The 24,071-nt window shown below is 39.4% G+C and overlaps 1 protein-coding gene across 15 annotated transcripts in view; it reads right to left on the reverse strand.

Moving 5' to 3' along the window:
• Nucleotides 1-607: 607 nt before the first annotated feature.
• LOC105490820 (zinc finger MYND-type containing 11) overlaps nt 608-24,071 on the reverse strand; it is a 117,242-nt gene continuing 93,778 nt past the window's right edge. For 13 of the 15 annotated variants that reach the window (XM_011756745.3, XM_011756744.3, XM_011756747.3 and 10 more), the window contains 11 exons: nt 17,295-17,372; nt 16,549-16,641; nt 14,992-15,079; nt 14,397-14,452; nt 12,891-12,968; nt 11,398-11,516; nt 6,790-6,997; nt 6,313-6,381; nt 5,153-5,425; nt 4,669-4,854; nt 608-1,509 (listed from right to left, as the gene is read on the reverse strand). In XM_011756745.3, the coding sequence (XP_011755047.1) occupies nt 1,387-1,509; nt 4,669-4,854; nt 5,153-5,425; nt 6,313-6,381; nt 6,790-6,997; nt 11,398-11,516; nt 12,891-12,968; nt 14,397-14,452; nt 14,992-15,079; nt 16,549-16,641; nt 17,295-17,372 (1,371 nt within the window). In that variant the 3' untranslated portion in view covers nt 608-1,386. The remainder of the gene's footprint in view (nt 1,510-4,668; nt 4,855-5,152; nt 5,426-6,312; nt 6,382-6,789; nt 6,998-11,397; nt 11,517-12,890; nt 12,969-14,396; nt 14,453-14,991; nt 15,080-16,548; nt 16,642-17,294; nt 17,373-24,071) is intronic. The other 2 variants (XM_011756759.3, XM_011756748.3) reach the window with 1 other exon arrangement.

Here is a 24,071-nt window from a genome sequence, read left to right on the forward strand (position 1 = left end):
CCTGGAGAAAACTTTTTAAAAGGCTTTTCTCCTGATTCTTTCACTTCCATTGTGAGTAATTGCTTTAATAAATATCAAAGGTCTAAATAAATATTTACAAATTATTTCTCTAACCTCAAAAAATAACTAAATGATAAATGGGAATTTGACTTGTTCTAAGATCAGTCTTTAAAAAAAAACACATAAACTGTGAGATATTTTAAAAGAAATTTAAGTTTTCCTGGCTGTATTTTATATATCTATGTATAAAAAATCATTATTCAACTATCGATCCATTCCTATTGGTAATGCTTCTTAATCCAGACATTCCGCAAAATACAGACTTTTTACAAATCACGGCATCTTTAATACAAGAAAATTAACATGCATTATTCTTCATTCTGTGTACAGTGATGGAGTTCATTAGTAGGCAATGACCCATTACTACAAACATAACGGCTTCTGTGAAACTTAAGTGCTTTCTCTTCTTTTAGTATTAACTTACAATACATGAGGTGACACCAGATAATAGGCAGTGAGATGATATGTGGGAAGGGAAGGGAAGCATTAAATAAATTTGTATGCCTCATCTGTAATTTCACATATGGATAAAGGTAGTTTTTGGCTCTTTGTTTTTGTTGTTTATTTTGTTACAAGCACTCATGTTAGGACAAAGATGAAATGTGCAAACTTTAAAATTTAAATATTCATTTTCTCTAAGATCCAGCTCAGTAAAAGATTACCCCAGTTCCCTGCAATTTTAAACTACAAGATCAAAGCTAATAATTTGTTATAAAAGTTATATATTGAAAAGAAATAATGAAAAACACAATTGGGAAATATTTAAGAAAAAATATGCAGGACTAGCCCTGCTGTGTCAACCCTGTTCCCTAAATTCAATCATATACCCACTGGTGTGACCAACAGATAATGCCTTTGAACAGTAAATTAAGCTGAACAAAACCAGCTCAACAAGGTTAAGAAAAAAATGTCACATCAAGGTAGTATGTTTTATTTCTGAAACAGTTCTGTAGTTCTTACATTCAGATCTATTCTAAATGTTTCTTTGTTAAACTCACTTGTATTCACCTGTTTAAAGATCTGTTGTTTAAAGGTTAAAATCTCTGTAAAACCTAAAAATGTTTTAAAATTTGCTGAAAATGCAACAAATTCTCAATTAAAATTTATTTAAAATAATACCCTCCACTGATGTTACTTTTACCCCCTGAAAAACTTCGGAGGAGCATTAACAAAAGATTTAAACTACTGTGCAAAATTTCTTCACGAAAAGTGTTTAAAGGCTGGTGCAAAATGGGAAGCAAATTCTAAACAATTTTGGCTTCTTGGAAACAAAAACCGCTGTGTCTGGAAAGAGTGATCGTTGGGGCGACTCCGGAAGGGCCGGCTTCATCTTTTCCGGCGGCAGGTGCGCTTGTGCTCCGCGTGCCAGTGCTCCTGCTGGCACTTGATAGAGCAGTAGGACGTGTTCCAGCAGCAGTGGTACATGGCCTCCTCCTCACAGTTGTAGCACTGCGGGGAAGAAATCGGGGCAGTCTTTAGACTGGGGTGTGGATGTCTAAGAGACTGGTTAAAACGGCAGACTCCTGAGGTGGTGCTTTTAACAGATCTTTCTGGCTCGACCCTTTGTGGAATCTGAATACGTTTTATGCACAGCAGATGGAAAGGGAGCGCTGCGGATGACTGTAGCTCATGCCCGGCTGTCAGCAAACTCAAGCTGCTGTCAGGTGGTACCTGACACCACTGTTTTTTCCATCTCTATGGGGGTCATTCCCGTTTCTTTTCTTAAAATGCCCTTGACTTCACATCCCTTTCTAGCTACGCTGCAGTCTTTACTCATCCCGTGCCACTAATATGCTGTTAGCAAGGTCACTTACAACCTCAAATCTAGTGGCCAAGTCTCAGTGTTCATCTTATTTGGCAATGTCTGGAGATACTTTTGACTGTCACAACTTTGGGGCAGAAGGTACTACTGGCGGACAGAGGCCTGGGATGCTGTTAAACATCCCACAATGTACACCTCCCCCGAAGAATGTTCTAGTGCAAGGGTCCATAGTACCGTGGTTGAACTCTGGTCATGGAAGAACAGTGAAAAAAGTAAAGCTAAAGTTCCAAGCTGGCTTGGTGAACTAATGGTAGTATCATGAACAGACACCCACAGTGAGGCAAGGAAGATGAGAGACTGTTTTGAATGTAAACACTTGACAACAGATCAGTATAAATATGAAAGTTCTGTAGATAGACACATGCAGATTTGATGGCTGGTGAGAGCCCTGGAGGGAGAATAGCCTACATTTGATACTAAAAATTCTAATTTTCTTCCTGATTGTGTATCGTATGCATTATTATCTATTATTTCAGCAATTGCACCTTCAGTAAAATCCCCATTAGAAAGGTGCAGAGTGAATTTTGGAAACAGCTTGAGTGAGGCGTGTCGGGATTCACATCTGGGGTCTGTGCCACCCACTGGTCACACGGCTTCAGATCGAGCTATTTAACTTCTTAGTTTCCTCATCTTTAAGACTTGACAGAGCACCACCATCCCTTCCCCCAAGTACCTACTCTTTCTTTGTGTATTCATCCGTTTTCAATTTCCCCCTTTCTATGGGTATATTTAATAGATGCATCTTTCTATGTTTCTCGTGACATCCATTATTCGGCATCTGGCATGCCTACATGCTTTCTGTCCTGTAATACTATTCTATTTCTTACAACAATGAAAGATGTAATTGGGAAGAAAGAATTCTTTTGTTCTTTGAGACAGAGTCTCGCTCTGTTGCCCAGGCTGGAGTGCAGTGGCACAATCTCAGCTCATTTCAATCTCTACCTCCTGGGTTCAAGAGATTCTCCTGCCTGAGCCTCCCAAGTAGCTGGAGTTTCAGGCACACGCCACCATGCCCGGCTAATTTTTGTATTTTTTGCAGAGATGGAGTTTCATGGTCTCAAGTGATCTGCCTGCCTCGGCCTCCCCAAGTGCTGGGATTACAGACGTGAGCATTGAGCCTGGCCAAGAAGAAAGAATTCTAACCCTTTTACTAGTCTACTAGACCCAATGTGATGAGCACACAAAGCTCAGCTCTGCCAACTGGGTTTTTAATAGGTCTTAAATTCCTCATCTTAGAGTACAAAAATACCCACTTCAGCTATTTCACAAATGGTAAAGTGCTATAAAAGACAGTTTTATAATTATGGCCTCTTCTTCCCATTTTCTTGATTCTTTATTAGTAAACTTAAGAGATTTCTACTCATAAAAATTTTTTAAGAGACAGGATCTTGTTCCATCGCCTAGGCTGGAGTGCAGTGGTGCGATCACAGCTCTCTGCAACCTTGAACTCCTGGGCTCAAGCACTCCTTCTGCCTTGGCCTCCCAAAGCACTGGGACTACAGGCATGAGCGTCTTTGGGTGTTGTGCTTCTGTTATCTTGAGCATACCTTAATTCCTATCTAATGATATTGTGAGAGTTGATCACACAAATTCAGTCATTCTTGTCATACCCAACTAAAACTGAGTTGAGGAGCTGGGGGGAAAAGCACTTGGAACACGAAATGTTGGCTGCAACTCTCAGACTAGTTTTGCCGACTGCCATCCGTCACCAATCAGAGCTTGTCAGCTCCTCAAAACTTTACTAGCACCAATGAAATTTCTTAAAGAATATGGAAATTTTCTTCTTCGGAGAGCACACTTTCACTTGTACTGAAGGCTGTGCCACCCAATGTGCAGGCTGTTTTTTTAACAGAAAATAAAGCTCTCTTTTTCCCTCCACAGATTGCCTGGTCTTTTGTTAACAATATTTATTTTGTTATTCACCACCTCTTCCTACCAAGTTATCTTCATGTATTCTTCTAAATTATATGCTAAGTTTCTCTTTTCCTTCTTGCCAAATCTTTGTCACAGATTTAAAAATATTTCTTTCATGAAGAGTTTATGTGTATTTATATAATATAGGCTGGATAAAATGAAGAATTATCACAGAACTTTATATAGTCAACTGAAACCAAGTTATGAGCTTTTGGGAGCAAAACTTTTCCCTAATTCACTGAGCACTGTGGCGACTGTAAGATAAGCACTTGGATGCTGTGTACTCAGAAGCTCCCGCTCCCGCTCTGGTGGGGAGGATGAGACTCGCGAGCCGGACATGATGACAAATGACACTAGCTGGTCAGGTATAAGGGAGGGTAGTTAGAGACCAGTGAAATGTCACTACTATAAAGTAAAAATAATTGATTTCTTTAACAAAATCTAATGCATAAATGTTAAGTGCAGGGAAATCTGAAACTCTTTAATTTATTGTGATAATTACATTTATAATTTCACCATTTGGATGTTACCCATCTGAAATCACCAGGTAAAAGTTAGGGCCAGCCAATTTGCCCAAATAAAATATTTGCATAGATGGAGAAATTATATAAGTTAATTGTAATAAATATGTAATAAGGTATTATAATCTCACTTTAACAAAATAATCCTGAGCAGTACACAGTAATACGGGATCTGGGGTTGAGAGATCATAGGACTGTTAATAAAATTTTAAAAACTAAAGCTGACCACTTCACATTTGATCTTATTTCAGAAACATCTTCTGCACGTGCCACAGCTACCTTCTGAATAAACTGGCATCATACCTGTGGTACGTTTTCAGAAATAACAGTCTAAAAAAGACTGGTATTTACCCACTGCTTCTTCTTGGTCTGAGAAATCAGTTGCTTGTGCTGTGTTGCCAGCTTCTTGATTTCTTCTACGAACTCCTCCTTACACTTTTCCTTTACTTGCTTACATTTTCTGTCCATCTCACCCTGCATGTTGGCCACAGCTTTATTTACAGCTTGTCTCTTTTCTTCTTCCATCTCAGAACGCAGCTGGAATGAAAAGACAACCCACAGTAAGAGCGCACGACTTACACAGACCGCCTACAACGGAACAGAAACTTAACACATCGTTTCTACTTGCATGAGGTACCGTTTTCCCCTTCATTACATGTGTAAAAAATTTAGGTGAGAAAAGTATCATTATTACTTGAAATGCTATAAAAGATACTGGTGTCATTCTATTGCTACATTTAAAAGCTGCTACTGGGTTGATGCATGAGTAAAAGGAGCCTAACCATGACAGGAGTGCCGGCTGCAGCAGGGCACCCAGTGTGGCGACAAGCATTACCTTCTCCAGAGCTTCTCGGACAACACGCTCTGTCTCCCGCTTGTGGTCCGACTTCATCCGGTCTTTGAAGTCATTGAAGATCTTCGTGTATTTGTCATGGCACATGCTCTGACACACGCCATCACTGGTGGTCTGGGTGCTCCGATGCAGCATTCTTGGTGAAGAGGCACTTAACTTCTTGGTCTGAGTTGACACGGAGACTTTTTCGATTGGCTGAGGCATCGTGGGTATTTCCTGGCTAGAACTTACTGCTTCTGTTTCAGGCTCTGGTTCCTAAAAGGTAAGACAAGAGTTTAGATGCAAAACAAAGCAATATAATTCACTAGTTCAAGAACTACTCTATTAGGCTAAAAATACAGTGATATACGTAAACAGCCATATAATAAACTTCTGTTAAAAAATATGGTTAGGATGGTAGATTTAATGTATACTTTGCCACAATTTAAAAATAAACAAATCTCCCCCAATCAGTGAATGAAAAGAACATGCAATTAACAACAGCTACAATTAACAACAGCTACAATTAACAACAGCTACAATTACAAACGTAAGCTTCATTTATAATTTTACTTAATACTGTAAGTTTTGTTTTTAAAATAAACATAAAAATTTATAGAATATAAAAAGTATTGTCAACTTATAATCACTTCATTGGACTAGATTCATTAACAAATTTCCTAAAAGCCTAAACCACTTCTCACTGAATATATGTTTGAAATGTGTCCAGATTTACACAGTTTTAAAACATGCAGAGCTTATATCACTTAAAACGGCTGAGCTCAACCACAGTCTCCTTCAAGTTTTCAAATGTTGGCACAACCGATATACTGGATAAATGTGTTGTTTTTAATAATACTTAGGAAAAATATCAGAGCGCCCAGGAAATGTATTAATAGCAACGTGCCCTTCCCACTTAGCCAAGCTTTGGTCAGTGGCTGCTGAATTAAGATGGAGACTTGGAGCTACTCCAGGGTAACAGATAATGACAGGGAAGTCAGAAGACTGGTTTCAGCTTGATGGATATTATTCGATTGACAGCAACTGAATTTCCAAGTATCCACCAAGAGTGATTGTCTTTGAAATACTTTGAAAATACAAAATACTCTGAAAATAGTTCCTGTTTCATTTGCCACCTGGATACTGCGAGGTGGGCAACTTACTTCCTTTTTGGGCTCCACACTTTGATTACGTCGTCCTTTCTTTGCTCTTGGTTCTTGAGTGACCTTTAGCTGTGGGCATTATAAAAGTAATATATTATTCCAGACACTAGGAAATACTTCTCTGCTGAAAACACTCATAGTGGACCCACAGGTGAGAAGTGAATACATTTCTACCTTTTGCATCCTTCCATCCACTCAGTTACCACTGACTTATTACTATTCTGGCTTGAAAGAGCTAGCGCACCTTCAGGGAGGAGCAGTTGTACTTAACTCTCTTGGTACTGGCAGGGTCAAGGTCATTGTTACATCTATGTATTCATTTGAATTGGTTTTGGTTTACTTTTGCAGAGCACTTTACAAATGTAAAAAAGGGAAGGAAAATGTCAAAATCTGTTCATTACAGTGAGGAGTGTACACTAAGATTTCTGCATTTAAAAGTAATAATGAATAGGCACTTCCTTCCTGAGACACACTCACCTGCTCATTACTGGTGGAGGAGATACTGGATTCTGCCTCTTCCTCACCTCGGTCCTCATTCTTAGATTTCCAAAATCTCCCTTCTCGTAGGAAACGCTGATGCAGCTCCAGCTCATCACAGGCCTTTTTCCAACCCATACTGCGCTTCACGTGCAGCCGATGAATGTTGACTGTGATATCTTGAATGTTTTCAGAAGGAATCCAGGCCCTAGGAAAAACATGTAAAGGGATAGTTTGAAACACCCCAAATGGCAGGAAAGGTGGTCGAGGGCTTCAGTGGACCCTGCCTGCCATAAGGTGTGACTATGGCAGTTCTCAGCTGTTAGCTTGGTGCAAAAGTAATTGTCGTTTCTGCCAATTGCAAAAACCGCAATCACTTAGGCTTCGTCATGGCTTGAATAAACAGTTACCAAGTGGAAAATAAATGAGATTTCTTTTGTTTTTCACAGTCAACAAAAGTTCTCAGAATTCGATTCACAAATGCCTCCCAATTGTTCACAATTTAATCAGCTTAGCTTGTCACAGTTCACATCTGTATTCTTCCTAAGTCCTTTTAAAGTTATTTGTTGTTCTGAATACTGTAAACTAATATAACCTATCTAGCTATTTGCAGTTAGCACTAAAGAATCACTTGAAAATGCCCAGAGATTTTCACAAGATACATACATGTATTCATATAAAATGGGAACATCTAAAAATATTATCCAGTAAATCATATTTGCATCATGCCTCTACTCATTAGAGAAACCAGATTAACAAGCAGAGCCATTTATTATTTAGCCACAATGTAGTTAGCTGTGAACATAAGTGCAATACATATCTAAAACTAGCGAATGAAAACTACATTTGGTTCTGTTGGAAAGAATGCTAAAAATTCAAGAACATTTTTCCTGGGCATTGGTCTCTTTCTGGATTTAAATTCGTACCCATCCCAAATGTTGTATTCAACAGATGTTTACTGTGTACCAGGGGAGGGCACTACAAAGAATGGAAAAGTGAATGGGGTCTACGTGGTCCTGAGTTTCATTCCCTCATTTGACGGCAGCAAGAGACGCTGCCCACAGGGGTTAAGGTAAACTATTAGTGGTTGGAATCTCTCGGGTCTTCTGATTATTAGGATGGCACTTCCTACACTGCCTCTGCCTTTGATGGACTTACAATTTTGTCAGAAAGAACTAAGGAATAATTATAATGCAATGCAGCAGGTAGTAAAGGTACTCGAGGGTGCTATGGAGAGGAAGAGTTTACATTTGGTTGTGAGTGGTCAGAACGTTTTATTCGGCCTTGGTCTTGGAAGATAAGAAAGATTTAGACAGCAGATAATGTGAGTGGAGAGATTCCAGGCAGAGGGAACATCATAAATGAGGCGGGAAACTATATGGATGCATGAGTAACAGACAATTTTCTACAGCAGAGTCCACGTTGCGATATGGTACTAGAAACACACACAGTCATGCTTTTCACTTTTCTGTTAAAGATTTTTTTTCCTGCTACAAGCATATATATCACAGTTTTCATCCCTGGCCTGTAATTATAGAGCTCCAGAAATACTGGGCCTGTGACTGTTTTGAAGGAATCTCTTAGAGAATCACACATGTGGCTCAGCCATAAATAACGATTTCTACTTCCTTGTACAAGCCAAACTTTATAATCTAGAAGCACATTTTAAATATATAGTAATCTGTATCACTAGATGCTAACGACAGCTATAATTATTAGATGTGAAGTTCTATAACATTATTTATAAATATATTGGTGAATATTATATCAATTATATCTCATCTGGCATAAGTGCTCTGTTAAAAACCATACCAAAGTAAACGGAACTTTGAAAAACTAAACTCTAATGCAGAGTGCAAATGAAATTATGCTTGTGGAAGAGTTTCTTGCCATTAGATTTTGAATATATTTACTCTTCCAGTCAACAGATGTTTATTGATTTCCTATTACGTAGTAGGAATTCAATAAAAGGGGTTTGTTGACTTTTTCAAAGTAGTTTGCTTTTCAGAGAGAATTCTGTTACAAGCAGTGCTGACTACCTGGATTGAACTTGTATCTACAGGGGTATTTTCCTTATTTATCTTAAATAAAATGGATTCACATCTGTTCTTTAAAAAGCCTCCACACAGTTCATGATGTACTTCTATTCTCTTAATCAACTCCAGTACTGTAGGTAATCAGATTTCAGTTTAAAAAATTATCACAGGGTATGCTCTCTGATCTACAAAAAAAAAAAAAAAAGCAAACAAACACCCTGTAATTTAAGGTAAGCCTAATAAAAAGAGGAAGAGTCTAATTTGGCTCTATGTCTGTCAATGCTCGGACTATACGTGCAGAATAAAATGGTTCTGTGATCTGATGTCAGTGAGCCCAAAGTGCTCTAGCTCTGTTTTGTCTGTACCTGGTAGGTTAGGGTAATTCTTTATGTGAGATTGTGTCCTTGCTTCACCGTCTTCTACCCTAATCTTGACACATTAGTCAGTTTCTGTGAGCCTGAGCAAAATAAGGGCCTCTTGTTTTGGGCCATCCACCAGTGACTTGCAGCAAAAAGATTCAGCCTCCTTAAGACAGGTCCTACCGGCTACTTTCTTTGGCAGGCAAACTCTTGCAAATCCCACAGAAACCGCACTGCAGCAGCTCTCACGTGTAAACACAATCGTACTCGACCTTTTCCTGGAAATTTACAACGTGCTCATTGTCCACGAAGGAGCAGCACATTCTGTTGGCGCGTATGGGAGGAAACAAACGGTACAAAACCATTCATTCTTTTTCCTCCCACTCACATGTAACAATATGATGGACTAGCAAAGAATAATTATCAGCCAGAACTTGCAACCAGAGGCTCCTCAGCAACTAGAACTTTTGAGCATATGTTGCTTAAATAATTAAAAATTCATGATTATAATTTTATCAAATTTTTTAAACATTCTAATATGGTAGACTATAAAGTATATCCTAACCAATCCGTCACTTCGAATTGTTCACATTGTATCCAGGAAAAAGGAAAATGATTTTACATAGTTTGTCAACCTCTCTTATTTTCTAAAATAAAGTCCTTAAGAGTCCCATCGGTCTAGAATTATTTAGGTAAAATCTTCTAGGACCTAAGAAGCTTGAGGGAAAAAAAATACCTCTAAAAATGCAATCTGATGTTTTAATTCTCTCTTCAGGTGACAGACTAGGACTACTGCAGATTAGCCTAAATATTCTTTAAAAATATTTTCTGCATAGTGTACTGAATGACATCTAACCAGTTAACTCATTATTAATATCACTCACGGTTGAAGACACTATAAAGCTACTTGCAAGTTGATGAAAAAGAAAAATATATAGATAAAAAGTTCTAATTATCAGATTATTCTTTCCTATTAGTATGGCTATAAAATAACTGAATTCTTGTTTTTTCTAAGTTAACTGTGTTTTACTTAATGTGAAAAACATTGAAGCAAACTGTCCCCCATTATTCCTTGAGTATTTGTTGTATTATAAAAGCTGACCTTTACTGAGTATTCACTGTGTGCTAGGTACTATGCTCAGTCTCTCTAAACATTTCTTTAAACCTTACAAAAACTCTTACAAGAGGCCCTTATTTTGCTCAGGCTCACAGAAACTGACTAATGTGTCAAGATTAGGGTAGAAGACGGTGAAGCAAGGACACAATCTCACATAAAGAATTACCCTAACCTACCAAAAATACATTACCTCCTTGCCTGTTCTGATAAGAAACTGAAACCATCTGAGTATAAGGTATTAAGCGTATGTTAAAAATTACCACTTAATAATAATGTAATTAAAACATTCATTTTGTATTGAGTTATTTTATTGGATCATCATTTAATGTTTCTTGACATGAGAGTGTCAGGTAAGTGTGTATCTACTTATGAAAGAACAGAACTACCTTTTCGGAAATTTATAGTATTTATAGGTTTCTTATAACTACACTTCTGTTTAAATTAAAGACCAAGTAAAACTTTACCACAGGGAGGAGTAAGGCCCCTCATTGTGCAGCTTCTCTACGCACTAGTAGCCTCCTGGTACGACAGGAGACGCCCCATGGGCTGTTCATTTAAATCCTTGCAAAGTATCACTTTTAGATCGCGTAGCTGACTACTGTCACTTTTTCACCTTATCTCAGTATCTGTGTTAAATGAACCAAATAAATGGCATGTTAATTCTTTATTCCTATTGTGGCTTATTTTTATGCACACTTCAGGTATTTACACACATTCTGAGATCACAAGATTGATGATTTTAGTCTATGTCTTTAACTGAGCCTTGAAGATGGCTAGAGCAACTGTGATGTCATTACCGTCTATGGAATGGACACATTCTGAGGCCCTTCTGCCCATTGTACTATAAATTCAGTCTTAGCACTAATGTGCTTCTGAAGTTCAACAGTGTCAGTTATTTAAAATGTCCTGTTTACTAAACAGTATCTGAAAAATACCTGGAAACAATTTATCTTGGAACATATTCTTGGCTGCATAATGTGCCTTTTTTTTTTTCAATTTAAAATAAACTTCATGCATCTCTGATGGAGAAATCATCAGACTTTCTTAAGGACTTAATAAGCACGGCGGTGACACTGAACATGGGGTCGCGAATTACCTCTGGTGGTGGTGGCCAAAGAAGCGAACGTCGACTTGATTGTCCTCTTTCTGCATGACTTTGGCTGGCCAAAACCCAAAACCTTTCATTTTAGCCCAAACCAGCTCATGATTAGGTATCTGGAAATGAAATGTTTTACCTTGTTATATTACTTTTAAAGTATTAAATGCAAGTGTACCATTAATATTAAACTAGCCACGTATAATCCATTATTTCTAAAACATTTATTTCATAACTCTTTTTTTTTTTGAGACAGAGTCTCGCTCTGTCGCCCGGGCTGGAGTGCAGTGGCCGGATCTCAGCTCACTGCAAGCTCCGCCTCCCGGGTTTACGCCATTCTCCTGCCTCAGCCTCCCGAGTAGCTGGGACTACAGGCGCCCACCACCGCACCCGGCTAATTTTTTGTATTTTTTAGTAGAGACGGGGTTTCACCGTGTTAACCAGGATGGTCTCGATCTCCTGACCTCGTGATCCGCCCGTCTCGGCCTCCCAAAGTGCTGGGATTACAGGCTTGAGCCACCGCGCCCGGCCTATTTCATAACTCTTAAACACAAGATTTTTTTTTCTGGGATTGACTGATTTTTCTATTTGCATCAGAGTTCCTCGTAAGAGGCTGGGACTGGAGCATGGCTGCCCCTGAAGCCAAGGCCATCCACATGCATGATGGTGGCAGACAAGAGCACCCGCTTTGCCAAGTGCAGCCGGGGGGCCAGCAGCATCAGCACCCTGGGAATTTGTTAGAAATGGGGACATTTTAGGCTGGCACAGCACTGTCTCACAGGGCTGGCTTCTCTCAGGCAGCCAAGGCTGCTGGCCAAGAATGCTCAGAATTCCCTTTGTCAGTGCCCGGCTTGAAGCCATATCATTTTGGGGAAATTTTACAGCTACAGACAAATGCAAAGCCTTAGGTCTCTCGTGAAAAAATGAAAAGAGAAACAAAAATTCACTTTATTAAAGGATCCAGACGCTGGGCGTGGTGGCTCATGCCTGTAATCCCAGCACTCTGGGAGGCTGAGGCAGGAGGACTGCTTGAACTCAGGAGTTTGAGACCAGCCTGGGCAACATGGTGAAACCCCATATCTACAAAAAATACAAAAATTAGCCAGATGTGGTGGCACATGCCTATGGTCCCAGCTACTCTGGAGGCTGAGGTGGGAGAATCACTTGAGCCTGGGGGAGGTCGAGGCTATGGTGAGCCGAGATCACACTACTGTATTCAAGCCTGAGTGACAGAGTGAGACCCTGTCTCAAAAAGAAAAAGGACCCAAGATTTATTTTTATCCAATATCTCATTTTAAAATCAGAAATGGGTAACAAGCCCTGTTTTTTTTTTCATTTCAGTTGTTTATACTCATTAAACCCATATATACTATGATATTTTAGAAATTTAGGAAGAAAATTATAATCTTTAACCAAACCGGAAGTAAACTTCGTTAGAGCTGTATGTTACACACTTAAGAGGTAAAAAACAAAAATCACAAAATTTCACATACACAAGGATAACAGAACCAGTTGTCAGGACGAGCATTTGATAAGTAAAAGCAATTCTTGCAAAGCTGCAGTTCATCCAGCTGAAAAAGAAAAGAAACTACTTTAGCCTACATAAAACATACATACACATTAAACTATGTAAAATGTATCCATGTCAATTAACATTCACATACATAAATAGTGTTGAATTTTGTTCCTTAATCTTTTAAGCTTAAATTTTAAAGTTTTCAATAAATGGCACTGAAGACCCTGTCACTGTCCTCTTAGAACCATGTCGCTGGTCTCAGGCCCCAGTTGGAACAGAAGCCGAGGCTGGTCTGACTGGGCCCTGCCCAGACCTCACTGGTTAGCACTTCAGACTGAATATTCCTCAGGAAGGTAACAACATCTGCTACCAATCACAGCAGTCCTGTGCCTCATTCTCTATTTTAGTTCCTTGTTTTCTTTCATAACATTCTTTTACAACTTGTAAACAGACATATTTTATCTGTTTCTTTTTCCTTTTTCCCAGTCTCCCTCTTCAGAATGTGGCTCTATGAGCAGGAGGCCTGCACTGTGATCACCTTTTTCCTCCTCACACACTGCCTGGCACACAGGAGGCACCCAGTAAATGCTTATTGCTGTGATCACCTTTTACTCCTTCTCACATACCACCTGGCACATAGGAGGCACCCACTAAATGCTTATTGAACAAATAAAAACAAAAGTCAAATTTGAAATGAATTCAAGAAACAAAACTTTTTGTATAAACTGAGGAACTTTTGCAAAGATGATATGGCTGAGTGTTTTAAGTAAGACCACCAAAAGATATACTTCCTTAAATGCACTTCATTTTTGTTTGGTTGGGTTTGCTTTTTGCCTATGTAGTTTAGAAGGGATGTAAATTTGGATCCTTCATTACAAGAGGGTAATGTTTACTGCACATCTGCCCAGCAAGACACATTCGCATGCAGCACGTAGCTAACGCAACAGTCCTGAAGGTGGCTGAGAGTTCCCTTGTAGAAGTTAATTAGTAACTAAATCTGACTCCCAGTTTCATGAGAATTATTTTTCTATTTGCATTATTTCCCATCTACATCAAACGTGAAAATAAAAGACTTTTTTTTTTTTTTTTTGGAGACAGAATCTCATTTTGTCACCAGGCTGGAGCGCAGTGGCACTATCTTGGCTCACTGCAACCTCCATCTCCCAGGTTCAAGCAATTCTCCTGCCTCAGCCTCCCGAGTAGCTGGGACTACAAGCGTGCGCCACCACACCCAGCTGATTTTTGTATTATTAGTAGAGACGGAGTTTCACCATGTTGGCCAGGATGGTCTCAATCTCTTGACCTCGTGATCTGCCCAAGTTGCCCTCCCAAAGTGCTGGGATTACAGGGCTTGAGCCACCACACCCAGCAATAAAAAACATTTAAAGGAAATGGTACAATTAAAATGTAGATAAGAGTGCAATCCTGAAATAAATTAATTTCAATTATAGAAAGAGTACAATTATTGGGCAGTGAACAGTACCTCATGACACGTGTCTTTATACAGCATCCTCGCAATGTCAGCTTGTTCGCTGTCTGCTGTAATTAAAAACATATTACCTATAAGCAAGAGTCTGCAAATACAAGATTCAAAGTTAGTATCCTTTTCCTTCAGTCTGCAAAAGGAGACATCTACCATTTCAAACCAAAATGTCCATTTAAAATAACAATAGCAAAATAAAATTACACAGGCGGCTTTTGCTTTCCATCCAACACAACCACTAATTCTCTAGGTATAGAGCATGACCTTACCTTTGGATGATGTGATACTTCTGGGGAAATGATCAGAATTAATCATAGTGCTTATAAAAAACCTCTCAGCTAAAACAAATACATATAAAACTGTAAAGAACAATTGTGTTTTCATCATTTAGTATACTATGATTTTATCTTTGGCCAGTCCATTCTATAATCTGTATCACCAGATATTCCTAACCTTAGACTCTAACATTATCACTTACTGTAGATCATTAAGGTATTAATTCTTTGAATGTAATGTTTTATGAAAGATAGTGTTCAACATGGAATGTAAATGGTGTGTTTAAAAATGCATACAAAAAAACACAAAAATATTCAACCTCCATAGAAAATCACGGTATTGTGGAGAAGCAGTTGAGCATCAGCTTTGAACTCTTCATAGCTTCGGTATTTCCCTTCATTCACTTTCTGCAGGGGGCAAAAACAGAATGACGAAGAGAGTTACCCATGAAAACACTTGTCTGGACTAAGTTCATAGGACAAGCAGACTTCTAGGATGACATCAGGATGACTACTGCCATCCCACAGTATTGACAGAGAATGTGTGTAAAAGAAACCAACAACTCCACCTGCGGCTGGTTTTAATAATGCAGGATGAGGAAGCATGACAGGTCAGATATCTGCAGCCACACAGATACGACGTTAATTTATCAGAGTGAACGTTAATGGCTTGAACATCTCATTTGACAACAATGTAGAAAGCTGCTGCTAAGCTTTGTAACACATGAATGCCTGGGCCAGTGTGGGTGATGAGACCCTACGCACACACCTGTCATTCTTTACAACACAGGAAGATCAAGATTGAAAAACAGAACTGTTAGCCTCTGTGACAGTTTACCGTAACTACTAAGACATATTTGTAATTCTGAATTGGGGCTAGGAATTGGTTTATAAATAATTTAAAAATAATATCTCAGGTGTCCCTCTCTGTGCCAAATCTTAGAGGATTTCAACAGGAAGGAACCTGCATGAGTAAAGGCAGTGGGGGAGGAAGGGACGTCTGGGTTCTTACATATTCTGTAGAGGTCTTACAGTTTAGGAGAAGGGGCTATGGCTGGGGGTAGGAGGTAAAATTAAAACTACTTGGTTTGTTCCAGGATTTACCAGTTACTTTAAGGGAAAAACCTTCATTTACCCTTATCTAATATTGAAATAATACAGCTATAGTCCTTCTCAGGGACTAAGGAAACTTGTAGGATGATTTTAAATTATTACTGTGGTCTCCCTATAGGCTATAATGACCAAGCGTAAGATTTTAAATTTCCAACATGACACATGAGGCGCAAAATTAGTAATTCAGTAACCCTGACTGCAAATATGTCTATGTGTTCTACTGGATTTTGTTGCAATTTGTTACTGGACGTGAACAAACTAAAGCAATCCTCAGCTACAGTCAGTAAAATTAAGACCTTTAAGAATAATTAACTTTTCTAACCATATTTTGTTGTTGTTGTTGTTGTTCATTTTATTGTTTCCCAAGACTGCCGATCAGTTCTATGCTTTACTTTTTTTTCTGAGGGGAACTCTCAGGTCCCACTGCTAAACCTGGAAAACATTTTTCACATCTGAAATACTAAACTGCCCAGGCTGTAAGGCATTTCCTTACATCAACAAGGACCAAGAAGCTATAAGCTGCTCATCTTTAGAACCAGGCCTTTTAAAGATGACACCTAATTTGTATTACAGTAAGCACATGAAATTTACAAATTAGTAATGCTTCATTTGGTAGTTATGCTTGTCTTTTGTTTTAGGAAGTGGAAAAAAGTATACTTTCAAGGAAAGAAGAAGAACCAAAATCTGCTTAACTGCTACATTATTCTTTAACTTGTTAGTTAACAAAATTTATTTGAAGTGGAAATAAAAGAAACCGACTTTACCTCTTGAATGGTGGGAACGTCCACAGCTGAGTGCACCAGCCTCCTGTACATCGGGTGTTTACTGTCCTTCCCCTTTTTATTAAGATCTATAGCCTAAGAGGGTGTTAGTACATCAATTTAAATGTGGTTAAAGGAAGGCAGGTAAGACATCAATTCCTAAAGCTCAAAATACTTTCTATCTTTTTATTTTTTATTTTTGCAGAGACAGGGTCTCGCCATCTTACCCAGGCTGATCTTGAGCTCCTGGGCTCAAGCAATCCTCCTGCCTCGGCCTCCCAAAGTGCTGGGATTACAGGCGGGAGCCATGGCGCCCGGCCAGGATTTTCTACCTTTAAAGCAAAATCTCAGAGGAAGTACTTTAAAACTTAACAGAAAAAATGGACATATACTACTATATAGTTTAATATGACATTCCTTAAAGTTGTGATAGAATAGTTATTTGGAAAAACCTTTCATTTTAAAGAGTCATCAATGAAAATGTTCATTCTGATGAATGACATTCAAAAATGTAAACGTTTCTAATCTCATGTAGCTTATGTCAAAATGTCCATGTCAAAAACAGACAAAAAAATCTAACTGCCTGTTATAGAACTGTTGACTGCAGAAAAGAATTATGACGGGGTGCTCTCCACACTTCTTATTGCTATGTACATATTTGTTACTTCTCGCTCTTTCAACTTTGAAAGAATGAACCACAGTAAAATATGTTTTGGGATATTTTGAAGGATTCCCTGAGCAGGACTCACCCTCTCCTTCATGCGGGAGACAATGAATCTCAGGTATGTGCCCATCTCCTGTTTGTTTGTATTCTTCTTCTTAATGCTCTATTGAAAATAAAAGAATAAAAAATGGTACAAAATCTGATAATTCATGTCTATATTCATGTAAAAGACATATATGAAACAGTATGCAAAGAGTTTATTAAAAGATGCACTTTTTCTAACATATTTGACAAAGAGAAATCTTGGATATTTGCAAAGAAAAACAGCATCTAATGGAACAAGGTGAGAATTTAAAAATATGTTGTACCTGATATAATATCCTTAGAGGAGTATATATTTTTTCTTTTCTTGGTATTTTAAAACTTAATTTTTAGGTTACAAATAATAGACATAAGGGAGAATCGCTTATTTTACAAACAATATCAATGGCTAAAGTCCTTTGAGGGAACATCTTAAATTAGCAATCATGAATGGTGACTTTCAATAGAACAGTCTTCTCTGTTTAAAAGGTGATTTTGGAAATCTGCGTCACTCACTGCGTACAGCACAGCTGCACAAACTAACATCTCCACTTCTCAGCGCCATGGATCTGCTCAGGAATAACTCCAATTCCTAGTCTGCCTGCAAGCACATCTCCACTTCTCAGCGCCATGGATCTGCTCAGGAATAACTCCAATTCCTAGTCTGCCTGCAAGCACATCTCCACTTCTCAGCGCCATGGATCTGCTCAGGAATAACTCCAATTCCTAGTCTGCCTGCAGGCTAGTTAGGTTCCTCAATTTATTGCACCAAAAAAGTCTACTTTCACATGAAGAAAAAATAGGATTCTACGCATGTTATTTCTAAACAGCTAGGAAATGAGGACAAGTGTGCCTACTTCCTTAGTCAAAGTCCCTGATGTTACAACAGCCTAAAGGAAGCAAAGGCAAAACACCAGGCACGCAAATGGGATCGGTTCACACTGCAGAGGAAATGGGAAATGGGATCGGTTCACACTGCAGAGGAAATGGGAAATGGGATCGGTTCACACTGCAGAGGAAATGGGAAATGGGATCGGTTCACACTGCAGAGGAAATGGGAAATGGGATCGGTTCACACCGCAGAGGAAATGGGTGGTGTGGCCGCTATTTTAACAGATGCTTTGACTTTTCAGGTCACTAGATGACGATTCTCTGCCCAATGGTATAATTCTTCCTAAAAGAACTGTAAGCATAGGAAGTCACTCCAGTATACTAAACACAGTAGAGGAAAGGACAAATATTTCTCACATAACTGAACTTTTAGCTAGGGCTTAAGTGAATTGATTATACTTACACACACTGTTTAGATACACATAAAATATCTAAATAACAAGTGGAAACACATTTTACTAGTGAGAAACTAAACTTGACTTCATTTACCTGATGTCTGCACTGCACCTTCCTGACTCCACTTCTCACCTAGGTCCTCTGGCAGTGCAGTCAGTGCTCTCTCCTTAGGCCGCTTTGTAGCCTGTGCCCAGTGCCCACAGTGGCTCTGTTTACGCCGATTACAGAGCAGTTCTTCTCACGCCTGGCCTGGCATCAGAGATACGGACTGAACTTTCATAAAACGCTCTTCTCACGCCTGGCCTGGCATCAGAGATACGGACTGAACTTTCATAAAACGCTCTTCTCACGCCTGGCCTGGCATCAGAGATACGGACTGAACTTCTATGAAACGCAGCTGGCATCACTTGCTGAGCATCTGGGCTGTGATTTCTGGAGGCAGGGCCTGTGATTTGTATTTGCTTGTTCATTTGTTTATTCCTCAGGTGACTGTGATGCATGGCCAAGACAGTACCCATGGCACAGATATGGAATGTAAAGTGCAATGAAATTTCCTGAACCCAGGGTTTATAATCTTGGTGTTTATTTTTTTTGGTGTTGGGAGGGGGAACTGATGTAACTTGAGAATTCTCTTTTTGAAAACTAACAAAAGAACTTAACTGAAATTAAAATGAGTTGAACACAGCCACATGAAGGAGGATATGAAGAACTCACTCAAGTAATTTATTAGCACAGTATTTGGCCATATGCACTGTTTAGAGACAAAACTTTACACAAACACTGAACTCTATAGTTATTAAGTTTGTTTAATCAGCAGCATTGGTTAGCAACTCTTTAAAAAACTTTTTTGAAATTTTAATTGGCAAAATGAAATTATATACACTTGTGGGTACAGTGTGATGTTCTGAAATATGTGCAATGGCGAAATAGAGCTAAATGGTTTTTGTAGTGAGAACACTGAAAACCACCCTCATTTTTCACAAGACCCCAGTGCTTTTCACACACACACACACACACACACACACTTGTGAAATACTAGCGGGCACCTCTTGTACACTTGTACCCTAGACCACAGTAAAAAATGATCCTCCGTTTTGCATTCGGCGTCTCACACAGGAATGCAGAAGGTGCGCCCTGGATCTGAAGCACGGTCAGCTGCTTACTAGAATGGACATCCTTCAGTGCACGGCTTTCTGTACTAAATAAGCGGTGTGATGAACTGTCAGATACAGGGAGGAGAAAAGCTAAGAAGGTCAGAGATTGCTATGTTGTTCTTGGCGCTTATAAAATCTACATTCTTCTTAAAAGAAAGGAGAATAAAAACTCATGCTTCTAGCCACATGGCCTTCTCTCATGCCAACTCAAACTTTGGGTGCACTATTAAAACTGATTTCAAATATCAATATCATTAAAGTATGAATTTATCTAAATTCAGACATAATAGCAATCTACACCAGGTTAGAAGTCTTATAATACCATCAGTGGGCTTCTGGTTCCTTTAATAGGAAACATTATTCAAAGGAAAGATACAACCAGCACTGTTATGTAGCGCTGAAATATAATTTTAATATTCCACTATCGTGCACAGCCTTCCATCAATTCAACAGGGCAGGAATCCCTTCCCCTCTGGATCTTAGCTCTAGGCTCTTCGTCCCTTGAGTAGTGACAGCTGGGAGAGGAGGCCTGAGCCCTGCTGACCAGCCTTGCTCCATCCAGCCAAGACCTCTTGCTTCTGTCTCAAGGTACTGTGCACTGCATTATGTGCAGGAGTTTCTTGTTGTTTTTTCCTTTCTGCACGTTCACCTCTCTTGTTTCTAACTCTTTAGAAAATAAAGCAATCCATTGTTTCTATATGGGCAAAGATTATGCACTGCTAGAATCAGAATTTTATATCAGAATTAATATCACTATAGCTAAAACATCTTAACTAGATTGTTCTTTCTTTGAAACGGTAGTACAGAAGTTTAGGTAACACTTGTTCATGTAATTACCCAGTTTAAATAAAGGTCTATATTTAGTTCCTACTCTTTTTAAATAAAGAATTAACATAAATTGTGGATATTACACGCTCTCACAAACTTGGTTCTATCTGTTTAAACATTTTTAAATCAATTGCTAATTTGGTGTAACCATGTGCAAGCAACATTTCCTTATTTTTGGAAAGACAGAATGCAGGCAGTTCATGCTGAGTGCCTTATTTTCACAAAACTAAGTGGTATAATAGAGGATGAAAGTCTGATTTTGTCTGTTTAAATTTGCTTAGAACTAGTTTGCTAGAGTATCTCTTTCCTTCTGAGTGCAATTAAAAGTGGTAATCTGGGCCTGGAAAAATGACTGAGTAAAGCATGAAAGGAAACAAGGTCACCCGGATGGGGCCCACCCCATCTTCTCAACTCTGATGAAACTTCCAGAATTCTTTGAAGATGTTGCCTTCATAACTACCCCAGGAGTGTCTTCTACACCTCATTTTAACAAAGCACCATTCAGATTCAGATATCCTACTTACGTGTCTATTACAGTAGAACCACCTGGGAAGCCTTTAAGAAACATCAATATCTACTTCTATAAAGTTCTAGAACAGGCCAAACTTACCCCTCATGGAAAATAAGCAGAACAATGGTTGTCTGAGGAGGGGGCGTGGGAGTGGGGATCTACTGGCCCAGGACAAGAGCGAGCTTCCCCGTAGCTTTATGGGACTTGGGTTGCACCAGTGCACGCCTGTCTATTCTTCGAATGGCACCTAAGACTTGTGCATGTCAGTGTATATGTGATTTTACCTCAAAGGAAAAAACCCCACCAATGTCTTAGGTGCCACCCCCGGAAATTCTGATACAACTGGTTGCAGGATGGGGTCTAGGCATTCATAGTCCTGAAAGCCCCCAGGGGTTTCCGAGAGGTGTGATTAAGAGCGCTGCCCCAACTTCCTGAGAGACTGCGCCACAGAAACACGGACAAGCACACACTGGTGCAGCAGCCCTGATTGTAACCTGTGCTGGTCTTCTGAGATGTCAAGTGGTGTGTCTTCACATGCTCTTTTAAAGGGATCTGGAGGTTAACCTGAGTTTTTATTTTGAATCCTAACTTACCAGCTCTAGGACAGTCTCAATCTACTCAATCGCACAAAGAGGAATACTTCTCTCATTTATACGCTAGGGGTGCTATGGGGGTTATGTTTTAAGTATTTGGGTTTTTTATTTTTTCAGTTATTATAGTTAGAAACTTCAATGATTTGGGCTGTATAGAAGGACTGACTAAAAGGAATTTCACAGTCAAAGGAGATTATTTTGTTGAAAGCTTCTATGTTCCTTTTATTTACTTGTTGCCCACCCACCTTTTCGGTGATAAATGAGGAATCCTATTCCAGACACCATGAAGCCCTTCTCAAGCACTGCTCTGTGATGGGCCTCACACCACCCCAGGGAAGGCCACAGAGGCTGACAGAAACTGCTCCCAGATTCACAGGCTGAGGCGCTTTCTCGGTGAACTGACACAAACAAACAAGAGGACTTTCGACAGAACCAAAATCCCTCCCAGTGATTTGTAGGAACAAAACATTTGCTGTAAGATGCTTTCACATTTGATAAACTTGAGGGTTTTCTTTCCAAGACTTTCTAGTTATAATTTAGAGACTTGGCATTTCACAAAAGAAATCAACAGGACATTGCACACTCTGTCCCAGGGCTGTCCAAGGAGATTTCTGGGGGTTTTTAAGGTAACAAGCTGTGGAGCTGCTTTCTGTGGCGTTCACACTGAAGGGCTTCAGCTGGCGCCTGTCAGCCAGACCAAAACATTGTCAATGACTTGAGAAAAAGCTACAACTAAGAAAGAGGTAGCTTCTGAAGTAAACTAAGCAGATAGCTCTTGACAACAAGGTCAGAAAAACATTAAAACAATGCTTTATAATATGTACAGATTATTTCGGATCCAAATCTTTCTCAGGCTTTGAAGAATTATTCCTATTCTCAATTTGCAGGCCTGAGGATTCTTCAACCAAGGCCTCCCTGTAACAGGGTTCAGGTCAGAATCCAGAGTTCACATCACCTGCAGGCATGTGGGAGTGACTGTGGTTAACTTTGACAAGTAATCAAGAAAGAAACATTCTATGGCATGGCAAAGCTGTTGTAACTACTTAAAAGTGACAGTAATCACAGATCTGAAGCAGTGCTGTAGATGTTTATGGAAGAACTAAAGTACATGTTGAGGCTGCCCTCCTTTAAGAAAAAAATAACAGAAAATGTGAACATCTTGAACAAGGGATTCTTAAGCCAGCTGTAAGTAACTGCCAGGCTACACTGAACCAGATGCCTCCAGGTAGAAAACAGACAAAGCATGAATCAAGTAACACACACTTGGTGCCCTTCGGTGTTTCTGCCTGGAAGACACTATTGGCCACTCCTGATCTTGTCAAAGTTTATCCATAGCTGACTATTGATAATGATGCCCAAGGATCATTACTTAAAGGAGCATTCAGGACTAAATACCTTTATTAGTACAGAATTTTCAGTTCTTTATAGAGATACAGTTTTTCAGTCATAGAAACCTATTTTGGCAGAAAATGAACCTGTGGAGATCTTGGTCATTTCGGTTCACTGAGTATCCAAAAGCAGGAAAGAAGTGCAAAATTGGAAATCCAGACTTCTTTTTTCAGACATACTTATCTATGCAGCTAGAGTTCACCTCAGCCAAGTCCCCACGTCTGTGATTAAACGAGACAAGGGCTTCAACCTTCCTTGGGCATTCCCAATATCCAGAATATTCTTTCCACAGCAAACTAGACCAAAAGTCAGGAAACATTTTATGGAAAGGGCCAGAGAGCAAATATTTTAGGCTTTGCGACCATGTGGTTGGTCTCTGTCTTGACTACTTAGTTCTGCTGTTGTAGTGACAAAGCAATCATGAGTAATGCACACATCACGAGTGTGGCTGTGTTCAGAGAAAACTTTTGGATACTAAAATTTGAATTTTTTATAATTTTCACATCACAAATTATTTCTCTTTTTGTTTTGTTTTGTTTTGTTTGTTTGTTTGAGACGGAGTCTCTTTCTGTCGCCCAGACTGGAGTGCAGTGGCCGGATCTCAGCTCACTGCAAGCTCCGCCTCCCGGGTTCACGCCATTCTCCTGCCTCAGCCTCCCGAGTAGCTGGGACTACAGGCGCCCGCCGCCTCGCCCGGCTAGTTTTTTGTATTTTTTAGTAGAGACGGGGTTTCACCGGGTTAGCCAGGATGGTCTTGATCTCCTGACCTCGTGATCCGCCCGTCTCGGCCTCCCAAAGTGCTGGGATTACAGGCTTGAGCCACCGCGCCCGGCCAAAATTATTTCTCTTGTCATTTTTCTTCAACAATCTAAAAACATAAAAGCCATTCTTAGCTCACAGGCAGTACAAAAACACAGGCTGACCCCTAGAGGTTGACTAAGTTTTGTGAAAGCAGGGCCCATAATGTCAATTTCAGCGTTCTTTTGCAACAGCCATGCATAGGACCTGGCACACAGTAA

The sequence above is a fragment of the Macaca nemestrina genome, chromosome 9 (genome assembly GCF_043159975.1).
Source record: "Macaca nemestrina isolate mMacNem1 chromosome 9, mMacNem.hap1, whole genome shotgun sequence".
Classification (NCBI taxonomy): Eukaryota; Metazoa; Chordata; class Mammalia; order Primates; family Cercopithecidae; genus Macaca; species Macaca nemestrina.